The following is a 19,695-nucleotide window of genomic DNA, read 5'->3' as shown; positions in this document are numbered from 1 at the left end:
CAAGCTAATTACGCTCGCAGAATGCTAAAAAAAAACGCGAAAAAAACAGAAAAAAAAATGCGGATTTCTTGCAGAAAATTTCCTGTTTTCTTCAGGAAATTTCTGCAAGAAATCCTGACGTGTGCACATACCCTTAGTCACAGCATTTGGTGTAATCTAGCTCAGCCAATCCTTTTGGGCTAGTAGTATTGTCTGATAGTCATCTGAGTAGCCCGACTGTGAAGCTAGCTACACTGCCTGTGTATCTCTATTTTCACTGCATCTAATCCAGTTGATAGTTTTGGGCCTAGTACCACAGTTTGGCCACTCAGTTCTGCTTGGTTTTCATCCATCGGTTGTTGTGCCAACAACTTCAGATACAGAGTTGCCAATTAAGCACTAAAATGAGTGGCAAAAGGCCTGCTGCTGGTGGAAAGGGGAATAGGCGTGTTGGAAAGGGAAAAAAAGGTTGTGTCCGTGGGGTAGGTGGTAAAGCAACAGTAACATCTGCAGAAGAAAGACCATCTTCCAGCCAAAGTAAGATGTCTACTTCTTTTCGTGGACAATCTGATATGATCCCTTTCTTGCGACCATCACTACAAGCATCGCCAAAAATTCCAGATGAGGCACAAAAACAGCAGGTGCTTGAACGGATATCAAGTGCTCGTTCAAGTGGGCTCTCCGCCATGTCAACTTCAACATCACAACTACTCCAGTCCTCATAGTTGTCACCCCAATCGCACTTGCTTCCTCACAGCTCCCAAGTCTCCAGCTGCCCGTCTGAGCATGGGGTAGCACACATGGTTGAGTCTGTAGAGATGTTTCGCATACTATAGCCTGGGAATCAGAGGTCTGCTACAGAGCTTCTGTGAATCCAGATGAGGAAATGATCTGCACTGATGCCAAGAATCTTTGTGAGTTGGATCCAGGCCCAGATGAAGAAGGTTCTGAGCATAATGTAGACCCTCATTCCCAAACTGTAACTCCTGTTGGTGGAGACAATGAGGAAGATGATGATGAGACTCAGATACCTGATTTGGAACGAAAACTTGACTTTTCGGTCAGGGCAGGAAGAGGTTGGCTCTGAGGATGACGGGTGTGAGAACACACAGGATAATGATGACGAGGTTGTAGACCCCACTTACTGTCAACCTTCAGTCCGCCAGTCCATGAGGTCAGCAGAGGAGGTGGAGGAGGATGCTAGTGACTAGTCTGACAATGAGGTAACGGTGCGCCTTCCTGGACAGAGACGGAGTACTGGAAGCACGTCAACAACTGCATCCTCAACCCCAATTGTGCCTCAGACCAGAAGTCGTGGTGGCTCTTCAGGTCGCACGGGCTCTAAGCTTTGCATAGCCTGGGCATTTTTTGACATCGCAAAGGATGACCCAATTCATGTTGTCTGTAAGATTTGTCAACAAAATCTCAGTAGAGGCTAAAAAATCACTAGCTTGAGTACTTCATGCATGAACCGTCACATGGATATGAGGCATAAGTTGCAGTGGGAAGCTCACTGTGCTACAATGCGGCCTAGTGGGCCGGGTCAACCACCATCAGCCCCATCAAGTGCATCCGCGTCCTCTTCATCCTCTGTGACTGTGGGGACAGCAGTTGCACATGGTTTTGCAAGCAGACCTTCCACCCCTTTACCCGCAACAGCCAGTGTGATTGGCAGGTCGTCAGGACATTTGCAAGTGGAAACACCTGCTGGTGTTGAGCGCTCTCCGACATCGACACCACATTTTGATCAAGGCAACATAACATCTCCACCTGCACCTTCCTCACAGACCAGCAGTTTGCCGGGGACACCCTACTCAACTCCGTCTAAGCACGGCAGCCAGCCCTCAGTCCCTCAGATGTGGACAAGTAAAAGACCATTTCCTCCTAGCCATGACAAAGCTAAGAGGTTGAATTTCTCCATCTGCAAGCTGTTGGCTACAGAAATGCTGCCTTTCCGCCTGGTGGACACAGAGGATTTTCGAGACCTTATGTCCGTCGCAGTGCCCCAGTACCAGATGCCCAGTCGCCACTACTTCTCAAAGAAAGCTGTGCCTGCGCTACACCAGCATGTCGCACACAACATCACTGCTTCCTTGAGAAACTGTGTGTGACAGGGTGCATTTCACCACAGACACTTGGACGAGTAGACATGGACAGGGGCGTTACATGTCGGTGACTGGGCACTGGGTAACTACGGCGACATAAGGAGAAGGGGCTGCTGTCCAAGTCTTGCCGTCCCCACGATTTGCTCGTCGATCCTCTGTATCTAGAAGTTCCTCCATTGCTTCTGCCTCCTCAACTTCCTCTCGGTCCTCCACCTGCACCCAAAGCCTGTCTGGTAATGCCACCCGCGTTGTAACTGCGCAGAAGGAATCCTGCACACCTCCTCACTATGCTGTCACCAGGGCTCAATGGCATCAGGCAGTGTTTACATTGAAATGTCTGAGAAATGTGAGTCACACAGCTGAGGAGTTGTGGTCAGCTCTGGAGACCTAGTTCCATCAATGGTTGTCTCCACTCAACCTGCAGCCAGGGAAGGCCGTGTGCGACAATGCTGCAAACTTGCGTGCGGCCCTTCGCCGGGGCAATGTCACACACGTGCCTTGTATGGCTCACGTTTTGAACCTGGTTGTCAAGCAATTTTTATCCCACTATCCCGTACTAGATGGGCTTCTGCAGAGGCCGCGGTCACTGTGTGCTCACTTCGGCCGTTCGCATCCCGCAGCTCGACGACTTGCATCTCTACAGAAGTCGTTGGGCCTGCCAGTTCACCGGCTGAAATGCGATGTGCCCACACGGTGGAATTCAACTCTGCACATGTTGCGCCGACTGTGGCAGCACCGACGAGCCCTGGTGCAATACGTTATGACGTATAGCCTGGGCCAACGAGATCAAGAGGTGAGGCAAATCATGCTGCAGGAGTGGTCTCGGATCAGGGACCTATGCACCCTTCTGCACAGTTTTGAAATAGCAACGAAGATGTTTAGTGCTGACGATGCCATTATCAGCATGACCATTCCGGTGATTTACATGCTGGAGCACACCTTACACAGTGTTCGGAGTCAGGTGGTGGAACAAGAGGAGGAGGAGGAGGAGGAACAGGAGGAGTCGTATGCGGAAGGGATCATATCTCCAAGGTCAAGAAGGTTGGCAGCACCAAGGCGGCTGGCATTGGAGGCTGGGGGAGAGGGATTACCGAGGGCGCATGGTAGCAGCCAAACTGTTGAGGAAGGTGCAGGAGGCGAGGAAGAAGTGAAGGACGAACTGGCGCTGGGCATGGAAGACTCATCAGATGAGGGAGACCTTGATCAAATTTCTGTTGTGCGAGGTTGGGGGGAGAGGGCAGACGATGGAAGCATGATTCTCACCTCGCCACCACCAAGACAACAAGGACTTGGTCCTCCTGGATGCGCAAGACAACTTCTTGCTGCACTACCTGCAACATGACCCTCGGATTGTCAGAATCCGAAGTAATGCCGACTACTGGGTTGCCACACTCTTAGATCCCCGGTACAAAAGCAAATTTGGTGAAATAATTCCTGCCATAGAAAGGGATTCACGCATGCAGGAGTATCAGCAGAGACTGTTACAGAATCTAACATCTGCTTTTCCACAAAACACCAGTGGTGCACATAGTGAATCTCTGAGTTCTAACTTGCCAACCGTGTGACTATCGAGTCATCACTCAAACCGTAACAGTAACATCGTATCTGGTGGTAACAGCAATTTTTTCCAATCGTTTCAAGATTTTTTTAGACCATCCTTTGCAAGGCCACAGGAGACAAGAAGTCTGACGCACAGCCAACGCCTAGAGAGGATGGTACAAGAGTATCTCCAAGTTAACATCGATGCCATGACTGTGGAACTGGACCCTTGCTCATTTTGGGCTTCCAATCTTGAAAAATGGCCTGAGCTCGCCACTCACGCCTTGGAGATCTTGTCGTACCCTGCAGCCAGCGTTCTCTCTGAACGTGTGTTCAGCGCTGCTGGTGGTGTGCTGACAGATAAGCGCACGCGGCTGTCCAGTGACAATGTAGACAGACTAACGTTCATCAAGATGAACAAATCCTGGATCCGCAAGGACTTTTCTACCCCTGTGTCATGTTGGGGAGACTAAAAGCTTGATGATTTTTGAAAATCACTTCACCAACCGTTTTAAAAAACTCTGGCGAAATTGGTGCCACTTAAGTGGTGTCTGTGGCTGAATTTTTGGAAAAAATGGAGACTCTTTGATTTAGTCTCCTTGCTGAGTTTTACATGACGTTGCCATCGTCAATTCCAGGTGGGTGGGGTTGTCTGCAGAATTGTTTACTCATATTATGGCCTGGGATTCAGAGGTCTGCTCCAAAGCTTCAGTGTCTGCTAGTCAGCAGAGTAGCCCAGCCACCCACCGCCTGTTTGCCTAAGTATTATTTTGTAACGGCATCTAGCCCAGGAAATCCTTTTGGGCCTAGTAGAATTTAGTGCTACTCTGCAGCGTACCCCACCCATGAAGCAAGCTACACCGCCTGTTTACCTAACTACTATTTTTTAATGGTATTTGGCCAAGGAAATCCTTTTGGGCCTAGTAGAATTTAGTGCTACTCAGCAGAGTACCCCACCCATGAAGCAAGCTATACCGCCTTCTTTCTTTCTCAATCTAACCCCTCGGCTCTGGGGTGTCCACTCTCCCTCCAGCTCTCTCCTTCTCACAGGTGGACTACCGCGAGTTTTCACACTGTGGCAAATCTTTTGGTCCCAGGCTTAAGAAGTCGTCGAGGTAATTGATAATATATGCCGCCTTACAAACGTCCATGACGACACATTCGAGGAAGCAACTAAATGCCTCAAATAGTGAGCAGGATATGGAGCACCCCATGGGCAAACAGCGATCTATGTAGTATGCTCCTTCACAGAAGCAGCCCAATGGGAGGACACTAGGTAGTAACCGGAACGCCCCCTCAATGTCTGTTTTGGCCATTAGGGTGCCCCTTCCCAACTTCTTGACCCACCTGATTGCCTCGTCAAAGGAGGTACAGTACACAGTACTGTACTTGGTTCCGCTTCGATGTTGTCGTTTACTGACCTGCCCCTTGGATATGACAAATTGTGGATTAGTCTGAATGTATTGGGTTCATTTTTTGGCACAACTCCCAATGGGGGTACCACTACGTCTTCTAAGGAAAGTGTTCTGAATGGACCCGCCGCCATTCTACCTAAAGATTTTTTTTTTTTTTTTTGTCAAGACATCTGGGTGTTGGTAGAGTGAGTTTAGATTTTTACTCCAGCCTTTCTTGATTTTAGAAGGGCATGACATGCCTATATCTGTGTCTCCTCCTCCTTTTACTCCTCCACCTCTTTTCTTTTCGCATGATTATATGTAGTTGTGACTTTTCCATGTGTTTGTTGTGTCTTCTGAGCAGTTTGTCAGCTCTTGGACACCTTTTAAGGTGTTTTCCATGTGTTTGTATGTGTTTGTGTTTGCCTGCCATTGGTTTCAATGGGGTTCGACGGTGTTCGTCGAACAGTTCGGCGAACATCTCCCTGTTCGAACCGAACCAAACCCGAACACTAGGGAGGTGGCTCATCTTTAGTCCTAACCAATTCCTGTGACAGGATAAGTTCAGCGTAGTGCGTGTTTCGTAGTTACGATTTATTTTTACCGTAGAGTCCATGTATAGTCTCTTTCCCGATCTCTTTGCTTTAATCCATTGGACTTTTTTTAAGAGCAATGTAGCTTTTCATTAGTGAAGAATCCAGCTGGGTTTTCCATATAATATCCCTAATGATAACCTGAAGGTTTCGATGACCTTTGCTTCTAATGTGCTAATACCTGGACCTTCCATCTGTTGTCCGGGCGACATGGCTTTAGGCCTTCAGGGTGGGAGGCAATTGAAACCCTCCATAAACATCACCTCTGTTGTAATGTGTGATGGATAATGAATGTAGGTTATTTTTCTTTCCAGGTAATGCACTTTTCCTTTTTCTTTAGGGCAGTAGATGCGTTCGCAGTCTGGAGGTATCTGATATAAATTCCATAATGCAAGAAGCTAAAATATCAGAGTATGACAGAGGCAGGTGGTAGGTTTTTTAGGATAAAGATGAGGGCGATATATTTTGAATTTAGCACAGCAAAATCTTTTACTTTAGACAATTAGGAAAAATAGCAACCAGGGACCAATAACTAGTGTTGGTGCCAGGTCGGTAGATGTTCCCATGCCTCTTGCTGATAAACAGGGCTGTATCTACAATAAGTGCAGGGGTAGCCCCAAAGGTTCCTTTAGCCTGCATAAAAGACCAATACTATTAAAGATTTGCAATAATTGGGGGCCCCGTTGGAGCTTTTGCATTGGGGCGCATGAGCTTCAAGTTACGCCACTGCCCAAAAGCCACACTCCTTTTCAGCGAGTCAATGCCTCTTTGTTATGGAAAGTGTCTAAGGCCTATAATAAATATGATGTAGGTCATAACAGGCAGTTTTTTTGTGTAAGTTATGCTAAAATTTTGGAGCGTATAACTTGATGAATCTCACCCAATAAAATATGGTCATAAGCATCACAGGCTGAATATTAACAGGCCGTGCATCATAGTAATAATCTACTTCTATACAGTCACCATACACTGTGGTTCCACTCCATTTCAATGCCTGGTGGATGCCTTCTTTTGGCTACTCTCCGTATGGCTCTACTCATATCTTGGATTTGACTATCCATGGTTTCAGGCCAGGTTGTGTGCCTCCTTTGTAGGAGAAGGGAAAAACCAACCACCCCACAGAAGTTGGAGTCCAAAATCTGAGTAGTGTTTTTGCCTTTGACTCCAAAAATGGCGTGGAGCTCCAGGGCTGACATGGTACCACAGGCTTTGGTTCACCTAGCTCTTCTCAACACTTTGCCCCAACTGGGACTTAGTCGCTGCCACCATGTGGGTTACTGCTGCAGCCCACCAACCATGAGAATCATCCAAAGGGATGTACTCAATCTTCTTCTCTATCTAGAAATTATTGAGGTCCTCTATTTGCTCTTCGGTTTTCACTGATCTTCGGTGGACAACTATAGTTTCTTCAGTATAGTCTTTTCTGAGGAAACCATTCTTTGAGAATGGTATAAACAGTCCTGTTTTGTCATGGCACTTTAATGGAACCTGGTAGGAGATTCATGCTGCCTGAGCCATGGGCACATGAATCAGATACCAGCTCTGTATGTTTTACTGTGAAACGTTGGCCTTTCAGAGAAAACATACTTTGAAAAGCTGATAGGGGACTATGCATCTTGGATGACTAGCCCGAGGCTGGTCCCTGGTGGCTTCTCCCGGTCCTGCTCTCCTAGTTTGATGTCTATCGCCATGTGTGCATGTAAGGAGAGACCTGTTAGTCTAGAGGAGGTGGGTGGGAAGAATCTGCCAGGAACCCGTTTCCAACAAGTAATCATCCCCACCCGGCTGTTGGCACCTCTCCTATCTTTCTCTTTAGCTCTGTATTATTCAGACCACTGTCATCTTCTTCAGTCCTGTAGTTGTACAACACATTACAGTCTAAAGTATTTGTGCAATATTTTAGGGCTTTTCATTCTGATATATACTGCTAATCTGTGAGCTCTGGCATCCTCTCACTATCCTGAATCAACCTAAAATGGCTGCTGCATTCCCTACCTCGACTTTCATACAGGCTATGATGGTCCCTCCTGATTAACTGCACAATGACATGTGATATGACAGCTACAAGAAATTATGGGGAAATTCATGCAGCTGTACCTGATGACATATCAGTCTTTTGTGGTTGAATCTATCATCTGCAATGGTGTAAAATGTCAACGAATTGCAAATTGTTAAAATTCTGTGGACCTGCAAATTTTATAAGATTCAACGCAAATTCAATTTGCATCGAATTAATTTGCTCATCTCGACTAGTCCAGTTTAACTTATGCAGATGATGTTCTCCATTATAGAGGTTTACCCTGATAGTTAAAAATTTACGTTAAGGGGATATTTCATTATTAGTCTTGCATTTTTTCTTCAGTCCTTTATGGCAAGGGTTGAAAAATTAAGATTGAAAAAATTATCACAAATTATTAATCGTGTTGTTCAAAAATGTTTGATGCAATTAACCTGCACATGTTGTGGCTTTCGAACAGGCGCGGGGACTCGAATATATTTTTCGAGCGTACCGAAGTCACTCAGTTAGCCTCCGAGCATGAGCGGATAACACCTAATAATGTATACCAAGTCAATAGTGCTATTTTTGGTGGTTCCACTAGGCGGCACTTCACTCTTATTTGTACTCCTGCACTTGAACATGTCTATCCATTAGTTGACCGTCAGGTTCAGCAAGTGAACACATGGACAAAACTTCTTAAAACTACCATTAACCCCTTAATAACTCCCTTTTTTCATTGGCTATTAAGGTAATTTATTCTACTTGTCCTCAAGTGGACTTCGCGCCACGCATAGGTATCCGATGTCCTCCTGGATCAGGTGGAATTGATGTAACCTCCGATTCTGGCCATTTTTGATTGCTGTGGTCAGTAGTGACTGCGGCTCTGTATGCTAATGCATTTCTAAGTTCAATTAAAGAAGTAAAGTAGAAAACAAAATAATAGTAAAAATAGAATAAAAAAATATGATTATTTTTAATGTCAAGTTTCTTTGGCATTCAGTACATACTTTTTATTAAAACTGTTTTATAGTAAAAAAAAAAAAAAGTAAAATAAAAGAAAACCATTAAGATGTTTAAACAATTAGGGATACAGTCTATACCCCAAATGTTAACTAAAATTATTATTGCTGCATAAATAACGGTAGCATGAAAGAAAAATATATTTCTAGGCACCAAAATACAAATGTGGTAAAAAAATTACATAAATAAAACCAAAATTGACTTTATACAATGATACAATACAGGGGTATTCCCATTTCAGACCCTTCTGGCATAAGGTAAGACTCTCATATAAAATAAATAAATAATTTATCAAGCATTAAGGGTCCAATTCATTATTGCATTATTGTGGTTTCTAGATGTTTTCATCTGATTCCATTATTTATGACTTTTTAAAAATTGCTAAATTTTTATGCAAATGTTCTCCAGTGTTTCCTTGGAGTGATTTTATATTTACCATCTAATTTTTGCATATGAGGGCAAATTGTTGATTTTCACGGATTGCACTCGTACTTGTGATAGTCTGAGGCCATTCCCGTCCATGATTATTCACGGAGAATCGCGGAGACATCTCAAAATCGGCCATGCAAGTCAATGGGTCAATGAAAAAATGAAATCCGAGTCCGGTATGATTTTCATGGATTGTCAGAATGGAGAAGATGGATAATTTTGTAATTTGTTCTGTGGCTTACAACAGAAAACATAACTTTACAACATCTTTTTTACCCCAGCTATTTGATATTGATGGCGATGGCAGCATCACAGAGAAAGAATTTAGTTCACTGTTACGATCTTCGCTGGGTGTCCCAGACCTTGATGTTTCCAAACTTTTCCAGGACATGGATGCTGATGAATCGGGAAAGCTCTCCTACGGTAAAAAGGCCTGAAAATGCGTATATTCCTTATAAATTAGTAAAATATTAGTTAAATTAGATTGTTATAAATGAATATATTTTTGTCACTTTCCTATTCCAGTTTTTATACTGGCCGCTAGAACTGACACTTCCTGCTTTCTGTAATTTACTTGTCAGCTTTGCTGTATAGACTTTGACAGAGTTAGCAGAGGATGTAGATCTCATCCCAGCTCTGATGTACTGCTTGAAGTCTATACACACAGGTAAGGTTCATCAACTCTTCCCCGTCAGTCTGTGGTGATCCTCAGATGTAAAAACCCTAGGGTATGTGCACACGATTAGTATTTTCAGCAGATTTTTCTGGTCCAAAACCTTAAAACGCTGCTGGACAAAATGCGGCAAAAACGCAACATGTGATTAAGCCCGTAAAGCGCCCACTACTATTGCATGGCCTATACAAAACAATATACAAAGACTGTGCGTGGTTTCAATATGGCTGCCCCAGGAAAGTATTTAAGCATAAAAAGGCTTCAAAATTTATTCCAAAATCCTTTGCATAAAAAAATGTCACGAATACATGATAAAAATGAAATAACTACATAGCATACACATTACACTCTGCTGAGAAATCTGTTATGAGTTGATGATTCTTGCTTTGTTATTCCTTATAGAAATGTCTGACTATATTTACAAGTGGGAGTTACCAGTTTGGGGCATGTCCCTGCACAGTCTCACACTGTCCAATCAGTGCTGTCAGTATCAGACTGCATGGGTAGGCACACACCTCTCTATAAAGGAGACACCCACTTGTCAATTTATTCATACATTTTTAAGCGGAAAAACACAATGCATATCTAGGAAAAAGGTTGCCCCGAAATTGTTAATTTATACAAGTACTAGCTGAAGAGCCCGGCATTGCCTGGGCATAGTAAATATCTGTGGTTAGTTATAGCACCTCACTTCTCTTATTTTCCCATCACGCCTCTCATTTTCCCCATCACATCTCTCATTTTCTCCCTCACACCTCTCATTTTCCCCCTCACTCCTCTCATTCCCCCCTAACACTTGTCATTTCGACCTCACATCTGTCATTTTCCGATCACTCCACTATTTTCCCTCACTCCTCTCATTTTGCACTCACACCTTTTCATTTTCACCTCACACCTCTCATTTTCACCTCAGTATATACATGTTTGTCATCTCCCTTGTATATAGTATACACCTGTATGTCATCTCCTGTATATAGTATATACCTGTATGTCATCTCCCCTGTATATAGTATATACCTGCTGTGTCATCTCCCCTGCATATAGTATATACCTGTATGTCATCTCCTCCTATATATATTATATACCTGTATGTAATCTCCTCCTGTATATAGTATATACCTGTGTCATCTCACCTATATATAGTATATATCTGTGTGTCATCTCCTCCTGTATATAGTATATACCTGTGTGTCATCTCCTCCTGTATATAGTGTATATACCTGTATGTCATCTCCTGCTGTATGTAGTATGTACCTGTATGTCATCTCCTCCTCTATATAGTATATACCTGTGTCATCTCTCCTGTACATAGTATATATCTGTGTGTCATCTCCCCTGTAAATAGTATATACCTGTGTGTCATCTCCTCCTGTATATAGTATATATCTGTATGTCATCTCCTCCTGTATTAGACCTCGTTCACACGTTATTTGGTCAGTAGCTGCGACGGTTCAGATGCCAATCCCGGACACACACACACACACACACACACACACACACACACACACACACACACACACACACACACACACACACACACACACACACACACACACACACACACACACACACACACACGTGACACTGCTCCAGTTTAAGGGCAACAATGATAACGCTAAAATTTTATCCTTCTGCTTAAACAGGACTTGTCACATTGAAAATATGGTCCAACATCCAGGCAACATGTTATAGAGCAGGGGAAAGAGAGCAGATTGATATATAGTGTTGTGAGAAAAGACTGTGTATAACTGCAAGTGAACCTGCCAGCTCTTCATGGGTGTTTCCAGACTTTGCTGAAGCCAGGTCCCAGTGTGTGACGCTGGAGGGTGTGTAATAAGATTCAGTGATGAGCGGTTATGTAGGATCGCTTAGGAAACAGCCCAGGGATGGACATGATGTTGGGTCTCCACCGCAGCTCCAGCCAAAAACCTCCAATGGAGGATGGGAGCAATGAAACAATGAAAAACAGTCTTAGGAGCACAGGAAAGAGACACAGACGAGAGAAGAGGTTAAACCACAACGCGTTTCGACGGATCCTCCATCGAAACGCGTTGTGGTTTAACCCCATCTCTCGTCTGTGACTCTTTCCTGCGCTCCTAAGACCGTTTTTCATTGTTTCATTGCTGGTGGGTGTGGACTCACGGTTTCACTTGATGAGCTAACCTTGGAGGAGTATAACTAAGTGACTATCGGGTATTCCCTAGATCCTCTGATGGTGAGGATGAGCTGGGCTGCTGGTAGACACCAGGTACCTCTCCAGGGTAGTCCCAGAGTCTGCAGCAGTTGACTGGAGCGTAGGAACAATAGGTACAAGGTATAGGCAAAGACGTGGTCAGGCAACCCGGGATCAGGGTAGGCAGCACTGGTTCAATGTACGTAGCCAAGGTCAAAATAAATGGGTAGGCAAACCAGGTCAGAAAATTGAGAAGACAATAGAAGAGAGCACCTTACAGGAATCTAGACAGAGACTGAACTAGAGCCTTGATCAGGTGAGGAGTGGTGGGAGGAGCTGACTAATATAGCACCTGCTGGTTGGTGATTGGTTGGTTAGTCCAAACTGTGTAGGACACAGCAGGGTTAAATTCCTGCAGGATCTGGCTGTGATTCCCTATAGCCATGTGGAGACAACAGGGATATGCTTCAGAGTTGGAAGTGCTGCATGAATTCAACTTGGCGGCCAGACATGAGGATAAGGAGAGTGGTGGATTGCATGAATTCCCTGATTGTTAGGCAATCCCTGCAGGGATTCAAACATATTTTTCTGAGACACTTGGTGAGCACTTGCGCGTGCTCAGATAACACCTTATCGCTCATCACTAATAATTATAATGTTGCTTTTGCTTTTATGTGTTAACGGATGCGCTTCACAATTCTTCGTGGCTCATCTTTTTTTATTTTTTTATTTTCTATTTCTTGTAGAGGAATTCAAAAACTTTTTCCTAAATCATCCAGAATATGCGAAATTGTTTACAACCTACCTCGACCACCAGAAATATTATTTGCACGTCCTGCAGCAGGAGGAGGAAGAAACCAGAAATCTAGAAACCTTCATAGCGGGAAACAAAGACGTCAGCAGCAACGGCGGCACAGAGGAATCTTCTAGTTCATCTGACAAAAAAGAAGACTGAACAGAACTGATTTTTCTAGAGATTTTATTTAGGTTTTGTTTTTTTCTATGTTTGGATGAGGAGGGCTTTCCAAAATCTTCGCCCTAGTGGTGAATAATTTATTTTTTGGTGCATTTTTTTTTTTTTAATTAAAGCCATATTAATGTGTTTTTTTGCTTTTTTTTTTTTTTTTGTCCTTGTGTTCAGTCATTTCTGCATGGTTTTTTTTTTTTTTTTTTATAAACCAGACTTACTGATTGAATACATTTTTTTGCTATGGTAATTTGTTTACAACAGATCTGCCACCCTTTAGGTGCCAACCTTTACGGTGCCCCCATTCCTCTCCCCCACCAAAAAGAAAGCTACATGCAAATGCTCACCAAAACAACAAGACATTAAAGGAGTTGTCACATGCCTCTTTTAGGACACCTGGTTTTCCTAGAGGGAAATCTCTGCTCTGAGGGACTTGGTCCTTCCAATATATGGATTGTTGATTATTTGAACAACATGGCGGGGAAATATATGACCGGATATGTCATGGCTCCTGTGGGTGGCTTCAGTCTATTTTTCTTTTATTATTGTGATGCACCCGAAATGAAGAACCCTTGTGTGTAGTATTGATTTAACATATCCTTCCATTTTATATCTAGAACTATATGTCTCCATGGTAACAGACTACAAGCAAACTCTGTGGTCTGATCCTGCTGTTTTCAAGATGAATATTCAATTTTTCAGAATTTTCTACCAAATACCAATTCCAACTTGTTTTATGACAACAGACCACATCCAAGTTGAGTGTCCAGGGATACAAAGAGCCTGCAAAAACCAAACGGTGAAACATTTTTAATGACAATTTTTAGCCCCACACACATAGTTAAAAAAGAAAAAAAAATGGCTCCCAAGCTTTGAAATCCCCATTTAGGCTCAAAATAGTCCTAACCCTATAAAGGGTTAAAGATAATCTGACCGCAGTATAATGCAGGAACAGAGCCTGATTCCTGCTATTTGTCACTTATTTTATTGGGTGCAGCAGTTGTGATACAATCATAGTTTTCTCTGCTGTAGATCCAGCAGAGCTCTGAATGCTGGTGTATAGCCCCGCCCACACCACTGATTGGCTGCTTTCTATCCATGTACAGAGAAATTAGCCAATCAGTGCTGGGGGCAGAGTTGGACCAGGAGGCACGAGACACCTAGTCCTGTAGAGATAATCTCCTGCTGATTTTATTGAGACAGCAAAGCACAGCCCAGTAAGTGATACATCGCTGCAATCAGGGTCTCTGCCTCTATATCTTTCTGCTCTAGGCTTACATAGGAAGCACCTGCTAACTGATTCCGTTTAATACATTGGTAAGCCAAAGTACAATATTCACCATGTTATTTACAATTAATCTATGACATGTAAAATTATAGTTGTCTTTTAACATATTTATGTGCCACGGTCCAATCCCTCCCATGACAGTCATCAATAAAAACATAATCATGATTTAGTCAAACTAAGACCATTAGCGCTCAATACTAATAATCTACATCAGCAGTTGAAGTGACTGACAACTGGAACTAAAGCCCCAAATCTACCTGTTATTGTGATGCTAATTTATGCTTATGACATCTTTTCATTATATATATATTCTTGTTTATATTACTTTTTCTTACTAATTCTCCAATAAAAAATACTTTTAAACTTTGTACTGTACTTTATATCTTTTGTGAAGGCTAAAGTATTCATGAATTCTCTTAGGCTGCATTCAGAGGACCTGCCAACAGGTAAAAAGTGGCCAGTATTTGTTCTCATTTCATTTACGATGTTTTCCTGGGTATTTTGTTTTTATTTATTTTTTAAAAAATCCGTCATACCCTTGCAGATATATATCACTTTTTATTTAGAGTTTTTATTGTATTTAGCAAAGGAGGTGGTGCTCTATAATGTGGAAAGACACGCCCCTGAGGATCCCATGAGCCACGCCCTTCTCTTATAAAGATCATAAAAACTACCAGTAAATAAAAAGGCCCATATCTCTGGAATTTTATATGACAGATTTAAAAACAAACCAAAAAAATTGTAGTCATGGGAGCAGAGGGAATAAAATAAAAGCAAACACTGTCCACGTTTGACTTGGTGATACGTGCCCTTTAAAGTGGATCTCTTGTATGATTTCACAGTAAAAACTGTATACATTGATAAAATGAATTTGGACCTGATGACACTGGTGTATAAAATATGAGTCCCTGTACATCCAGTGTCTTCCCACCTAGCCTCGCTGAGCACTGCAGCTTGTAACAGCTTGTAAGATCTTGGCCTCAGTAGGACCGAAGGACATTGAAGAGCCTTCAATAAGGCTAGGTGGAATGAGATTGGTGTTATCCTTTCATAAATGATTATAGAGCCATTGTGGATTTTCAAAATAAGTACACTAGCTTCATCAGGTCTATGTATTTTTAGTAATGCATGCAATGCAGTTTATATTGTGAAATTTGGTGTCAGATTCACTTTGAGTGAAGAGTCAGAAGCTGTATAACTTGGACAAGAATTGTAAGATAATGGTCAGACCGACTGTCACCTCTCCCGACCCCAGTGTTACAGCTGCATAGAAATACATGGTGTCATGCTCAGATCGGGAGTGCCGCTGGCCAATCTGAGCATTACGTTTATGAATCCTGTCCAAGTTATACAGCTGTCTAACTCTCTTTTCTGACATCCGTTATTTTGCCACCTCAAAACTTCACTGTTGGTATGGTGTTTTTGGGGTGATATGCAGCGCCTTTTGACCTCCAAACATGGTGTGTATTATGGCATCCAAAGAGTGCAATATTGGTCTCATCTTACCTGACTATACTCTCCCAGTATTTCACAGGCTTGTCTAAATGTTATTGAGCAAACTCTAAATGAACTTGAACATGCCTTTTGTTCAGCAATGGAGTCTTCTGTGGTGAGCGTGAATACAGACGATGGAGGGTGAGTGCATTACTTATTGTTTTCTTTGAAACAATTGTACCTTCTGATTCCAGGTCTTTCTGTAGCTCTCCACAGGTGGTTCTTGGCTCTTGGACAACTCTTCTGTGATAATTCTTTTCCTCTGTTTGAATTCTTGTAAGGAGCACCTAGTTGTGGCCGATTTATGATGAAATTAGGCTCTTTCCACTTTCGGATTATGGCCCCAGCCGTGCTCACTAGAACCTTCAGCAGTTTAGAAATTCTTCTGTAACCAATATCATCAGTATGTTTTTGTTATGACCCCAATGGCGAGGGTCTCAGAGATATCAGCAAGTCTGCGAAGCACAAAAATCGAGCTCATAGGGCAGTGGTAACTGGGTTGACCATATAACTACTCCTAACGCCAACACTAGAAGTAGCCGGGGAACATGCCTACGTTGGTCGCTAGATGTCTCGCGCCAGCCGGAGAGCTAACTACCCCTAGAAGAGGAAAACAAAGACCTCTCTTGCCTCCAGAGAAAGGACCCCAAAAGTAGGATACAAGCCCCCCACAAATAATAACGGTGAGGTAAGAGGAAATGACAAACACAGAGATGAACTAGATTTTAGCAAAGAGAGGCCCACTTACTAATAGCAGAATGTAGTAAGATGACTTATATGGTCAACAAAAACCCTATCAAAATCCACGCTGGAGATTCAAGAACCCCCGAACCGTCTAACGGCCCGGGGGGAGAACACCAGCCACCCTAGAGCTTCCAGCAAGGACAGAAAACAGATTATATACAAGCTGGACAAAAAATGCAAACAAAAACAAATAGCAAAAAGCAAGAAAGAAGACTTAGCTTAATCAAGCAGGAACCAGGATCAGTAGACAAGAGCACTACAGATTAGCTCTGATATCAATGTTGCCAGGCATTGAACTGAAGGTCCAGGGAGCTTATATAGCAACACCCCTGACCTAACGACCCAGGTGAGCATACAAGGGATGAATGACATACCCAGAGTCAAATCACTAGTAGCCACTAGAGGGAGCCAAAAGGTAAATTCACAACAGTTTTGCAACAGTAAGGTTGCGAAAGTCTTGAGACAGCTCACTGGTTTTACCCATAATGAGATGCTTCTAGTGTAGCTCCCTAGTAATGATACACCTTTATTATATAGGCCATCAATTGAACCATTTGAATCAGTTTTTTACAAATGTAAAAGTTCAAATCACTGCCCTTTTGCCTCATTCAAAATTAAACCAATAAAAAAAATCTAAATGTGGTATCGCCAGGTTCAGAATCGCTTGATCTATCAAAATATAAAAATAATTAATCAGATCGGTAAACGGCGTAACGAGAAAGAAAAAATCAAAATGCCAGAATTACTTTTTTCTGGTCTCCACAACATTGCAATAACAGGTGATCAAAACATTGTATTTATGCCACAATGGTATTGATAAAGGCATCAGCATGGTATGCAAAAAATAAGCTCAGCCTCAGAATTAACAATAATGGAGACGCTACGGGTCTCGAAAAATGGCGCCATCTTTTGCATATTGCACTTTCCTTCCCCCCCCCCCATTTTCCAGTACACTATATGGTAAAACCAATGGTCTTGTTGAAAAGTACAACTCGTTTCGCAAAAAACAAGCCCTCACATGCCCATATTGGATTGACAAAAAAATAAAAAAGTTATGGCCCTGGGAAGAAGGGGAACAAAAAATGAAAACTCAAAAATGGAAAAACCCAAGGTGGTGAAGGGGTTAACTGTGGATACTGGGAATTAACTGGGTTGTGCATTCCAGAGATCTGGTGCAGCATGAGAAGTTTTGAAGATGGGATTTGGAGGTACGGATTATAGAGGACGTTAGTCTCAGGTAATTAGCGGAACAGAGAGTTTGGAGTATGGGTAGGGTGATAGACAGAAATGATGGAGGAGATGTTGGGGGTGCAGAACTCTGGAGAGAATTAGTATGGTGGTAGACAAAGATAAGGGAGATATAGAGCAGTGTAAAACTGTGAAAAGCAGGGGTGAGATTGATGTTTGTATTGTACTCTAGCCAATTGGGCAACCAGTGCAATGACTGGCACAGGATGAAAGCATCGGTGTAGTGGCTGGACAGAAATTTGACCCTGGCAGCCTCATTCAGGATAGATTTGAGAAGGGAGAGTTTAGCAAAAGGTAGACAAAATAGCACAGAGTTGCAATAGTCCAGACGTGAATGCATAAAAGCTACAGTAAGAGCTTTTGCAGAGTCACAGGTTAGAAAGGTCACTTTTCTTTCCAGAAGATAAAATTTGACAATGAGATTGGGAGAGAGGGTGGTCTGTTTTCCTATACAACCTTTCGACCGCTATGAAGTGACATAAACTGGACGAAGTAAAAAAAAAACACATTAGTCAATCGCAAAATTGTTGCGCTTCTTTTTTTTAATTTTTTTAAAACCGGTTCACCTTGAACCAAACTTGTGTTTATCCAAGCTTTACATGTCCCAGTGTCTTCATAGAGCTGTTTAGTGGAGCGTAGGTTTGATATTTCTTGTGTAGATCGATATATGTCCTAAGGCACAACATGGTCTTGGTTAAATACGTTTGGAGCGCTTTATTTATTTAGTATTGATTCTGTCCCTTAAAATGCACACACACCCTCCTAATTATACAGAATAGTTTAACCCATCCATTACTTAACCAAAGCAATGCTGCCTAGTGTTAACTGCTATGATTAAATCAAAAGAATACTTATATTCTATATTCATAGGAAATAATTTTATATATATATATATATTACAATATTGATATTGGCCAAAAATTAGGCCATTGGGTAATTTACAGAACAATGCAAATATGTCTGAATTTTGATTTATTTTTTATTTTGCCATTTTTGCAGTCAGTTGCAGCTTTTTAAACTCTTGGTATTTATGCATTTATAACATTTTTATCACTAATTTTTCACTTTCTAATATGCCTTATAATGCATTTAAACCCATGTAAAAAAAAAATTGCAAAGTCAGGAACTAGTGCAGATTCAACCTTGGAAGAAGGCAAGGATGGAAAAATGTCACAAAATTGGTAACAAATGTAACTGCTTCATAAATAGTTGACATTCCTCTCCGGAACTTTTTATGTAAAAGCTACCAAATCATGGAAACTTTCCTGGACACTACAGTGGGACTTCTGTGACCCTGACTAATGTCCCTGACGTAGCAGGTATTTTTCTATCATCTACACAGGCTTGTATACTCTCATTAAATAAATGCTAAGAAATTGAAATCCATCTAATAAATGATATATTTTAAAAATTGCCAAAAAAGGTAGGTTAGTTATTAGGCTTGGCTTTTATAGCACCATCATATTCCACAGCGCTTTACAGACATTATCATCCCTGTCCCCATTGGGGCTCACAATCTAGATTCCCGACCAGTATGTTTTTGGAGTGTGAGGAAACCAGGGAAACTGGAGGAAACCCACTCAAACACGGAGAACATATAAACTTGCAGATGTTGTCCTTGGTGGGATTTGAACCCAGGACCCCAGTGCTAACCTCTGAGCCACCATACTGCCCCATTGTTTTCAACCATATATTTCACATAATGAGCATTATCTTAGTGCATAGTCACTTTTTACTGAATAGTGATCATACAGTGCTCAGATAAACAGAAAATCCAATATCTGTGTCGCGATAAATAGTGCCATAAAGTATCTGGACAGTATCAAAAATCCCAAGATAAAAAATACCACACAGTGACAAGAAAATAGAACTAAGAGTGTTATGCAGTGGTCCTGCACAGTACACCAATAATCCCATGTAATGCCATTTAATGCCCCAATGCACTTCTTTTTGTTTCTCACACTTTGTATTTTCCTCTTCAGAGGGGAAGTGAACTTGATGGTGTTTACCTGTCACGATTCATGTTTGGATTCGTTGCAGCTCTGGTTCC

The 19,695-nt window shown here is 42.3% G+C and overlaps 1 protein-coding gene across 1 annotated transcript in view; it reads left to right on the top strand.

Moving 5' to 3' along the window:
• LPCAT2 (lysophosphatidylcholine acyltransferase 2) overlaps positions 1–14,527 on the top strand; it is an 86,998-nt gene extending 72,471 nt beyond the window's left edge. Inside the window, exons 14-15 of the mRNA XM_077288260.1 lie at positions 9,340–9,481; positions 12,651–14,527. Of these exons, the coding sequence (XP_077144375.1) occupies positions 9,340–9,481; positions 12,651–12,859 (351 nt within the window). The 3' untranslated portion in view covers positions 12,860–14,527. The remainder of the gene's footprint in view (positions 1–9,339; positions 9,482–12,650) is intronic.
• Positions 14,528–19,695: the final 5,168 nt, after the last annotated feature.

This window comes from Ranitomeya variabilis, chromosome 2 (genome assembly GCF_051348905.1).
Source record: "Ranitomeya variabilis isolate aRanVar5 chromosome 2, aRanVar5.hap1, whole genome shotgun sequence".
In the NCBI taxonomy this organism is placed as follows: Eukaryota; Metazoa; Chordata; class Amphibia; order Anura; family Dendrobatidae; genus Ranitomeya; species Ranitomeya variabilis.
Note: the sequence above shows the minus strand (reverse complement) of the source record. Positions and strands in the feature narration are given on the sequence as shown.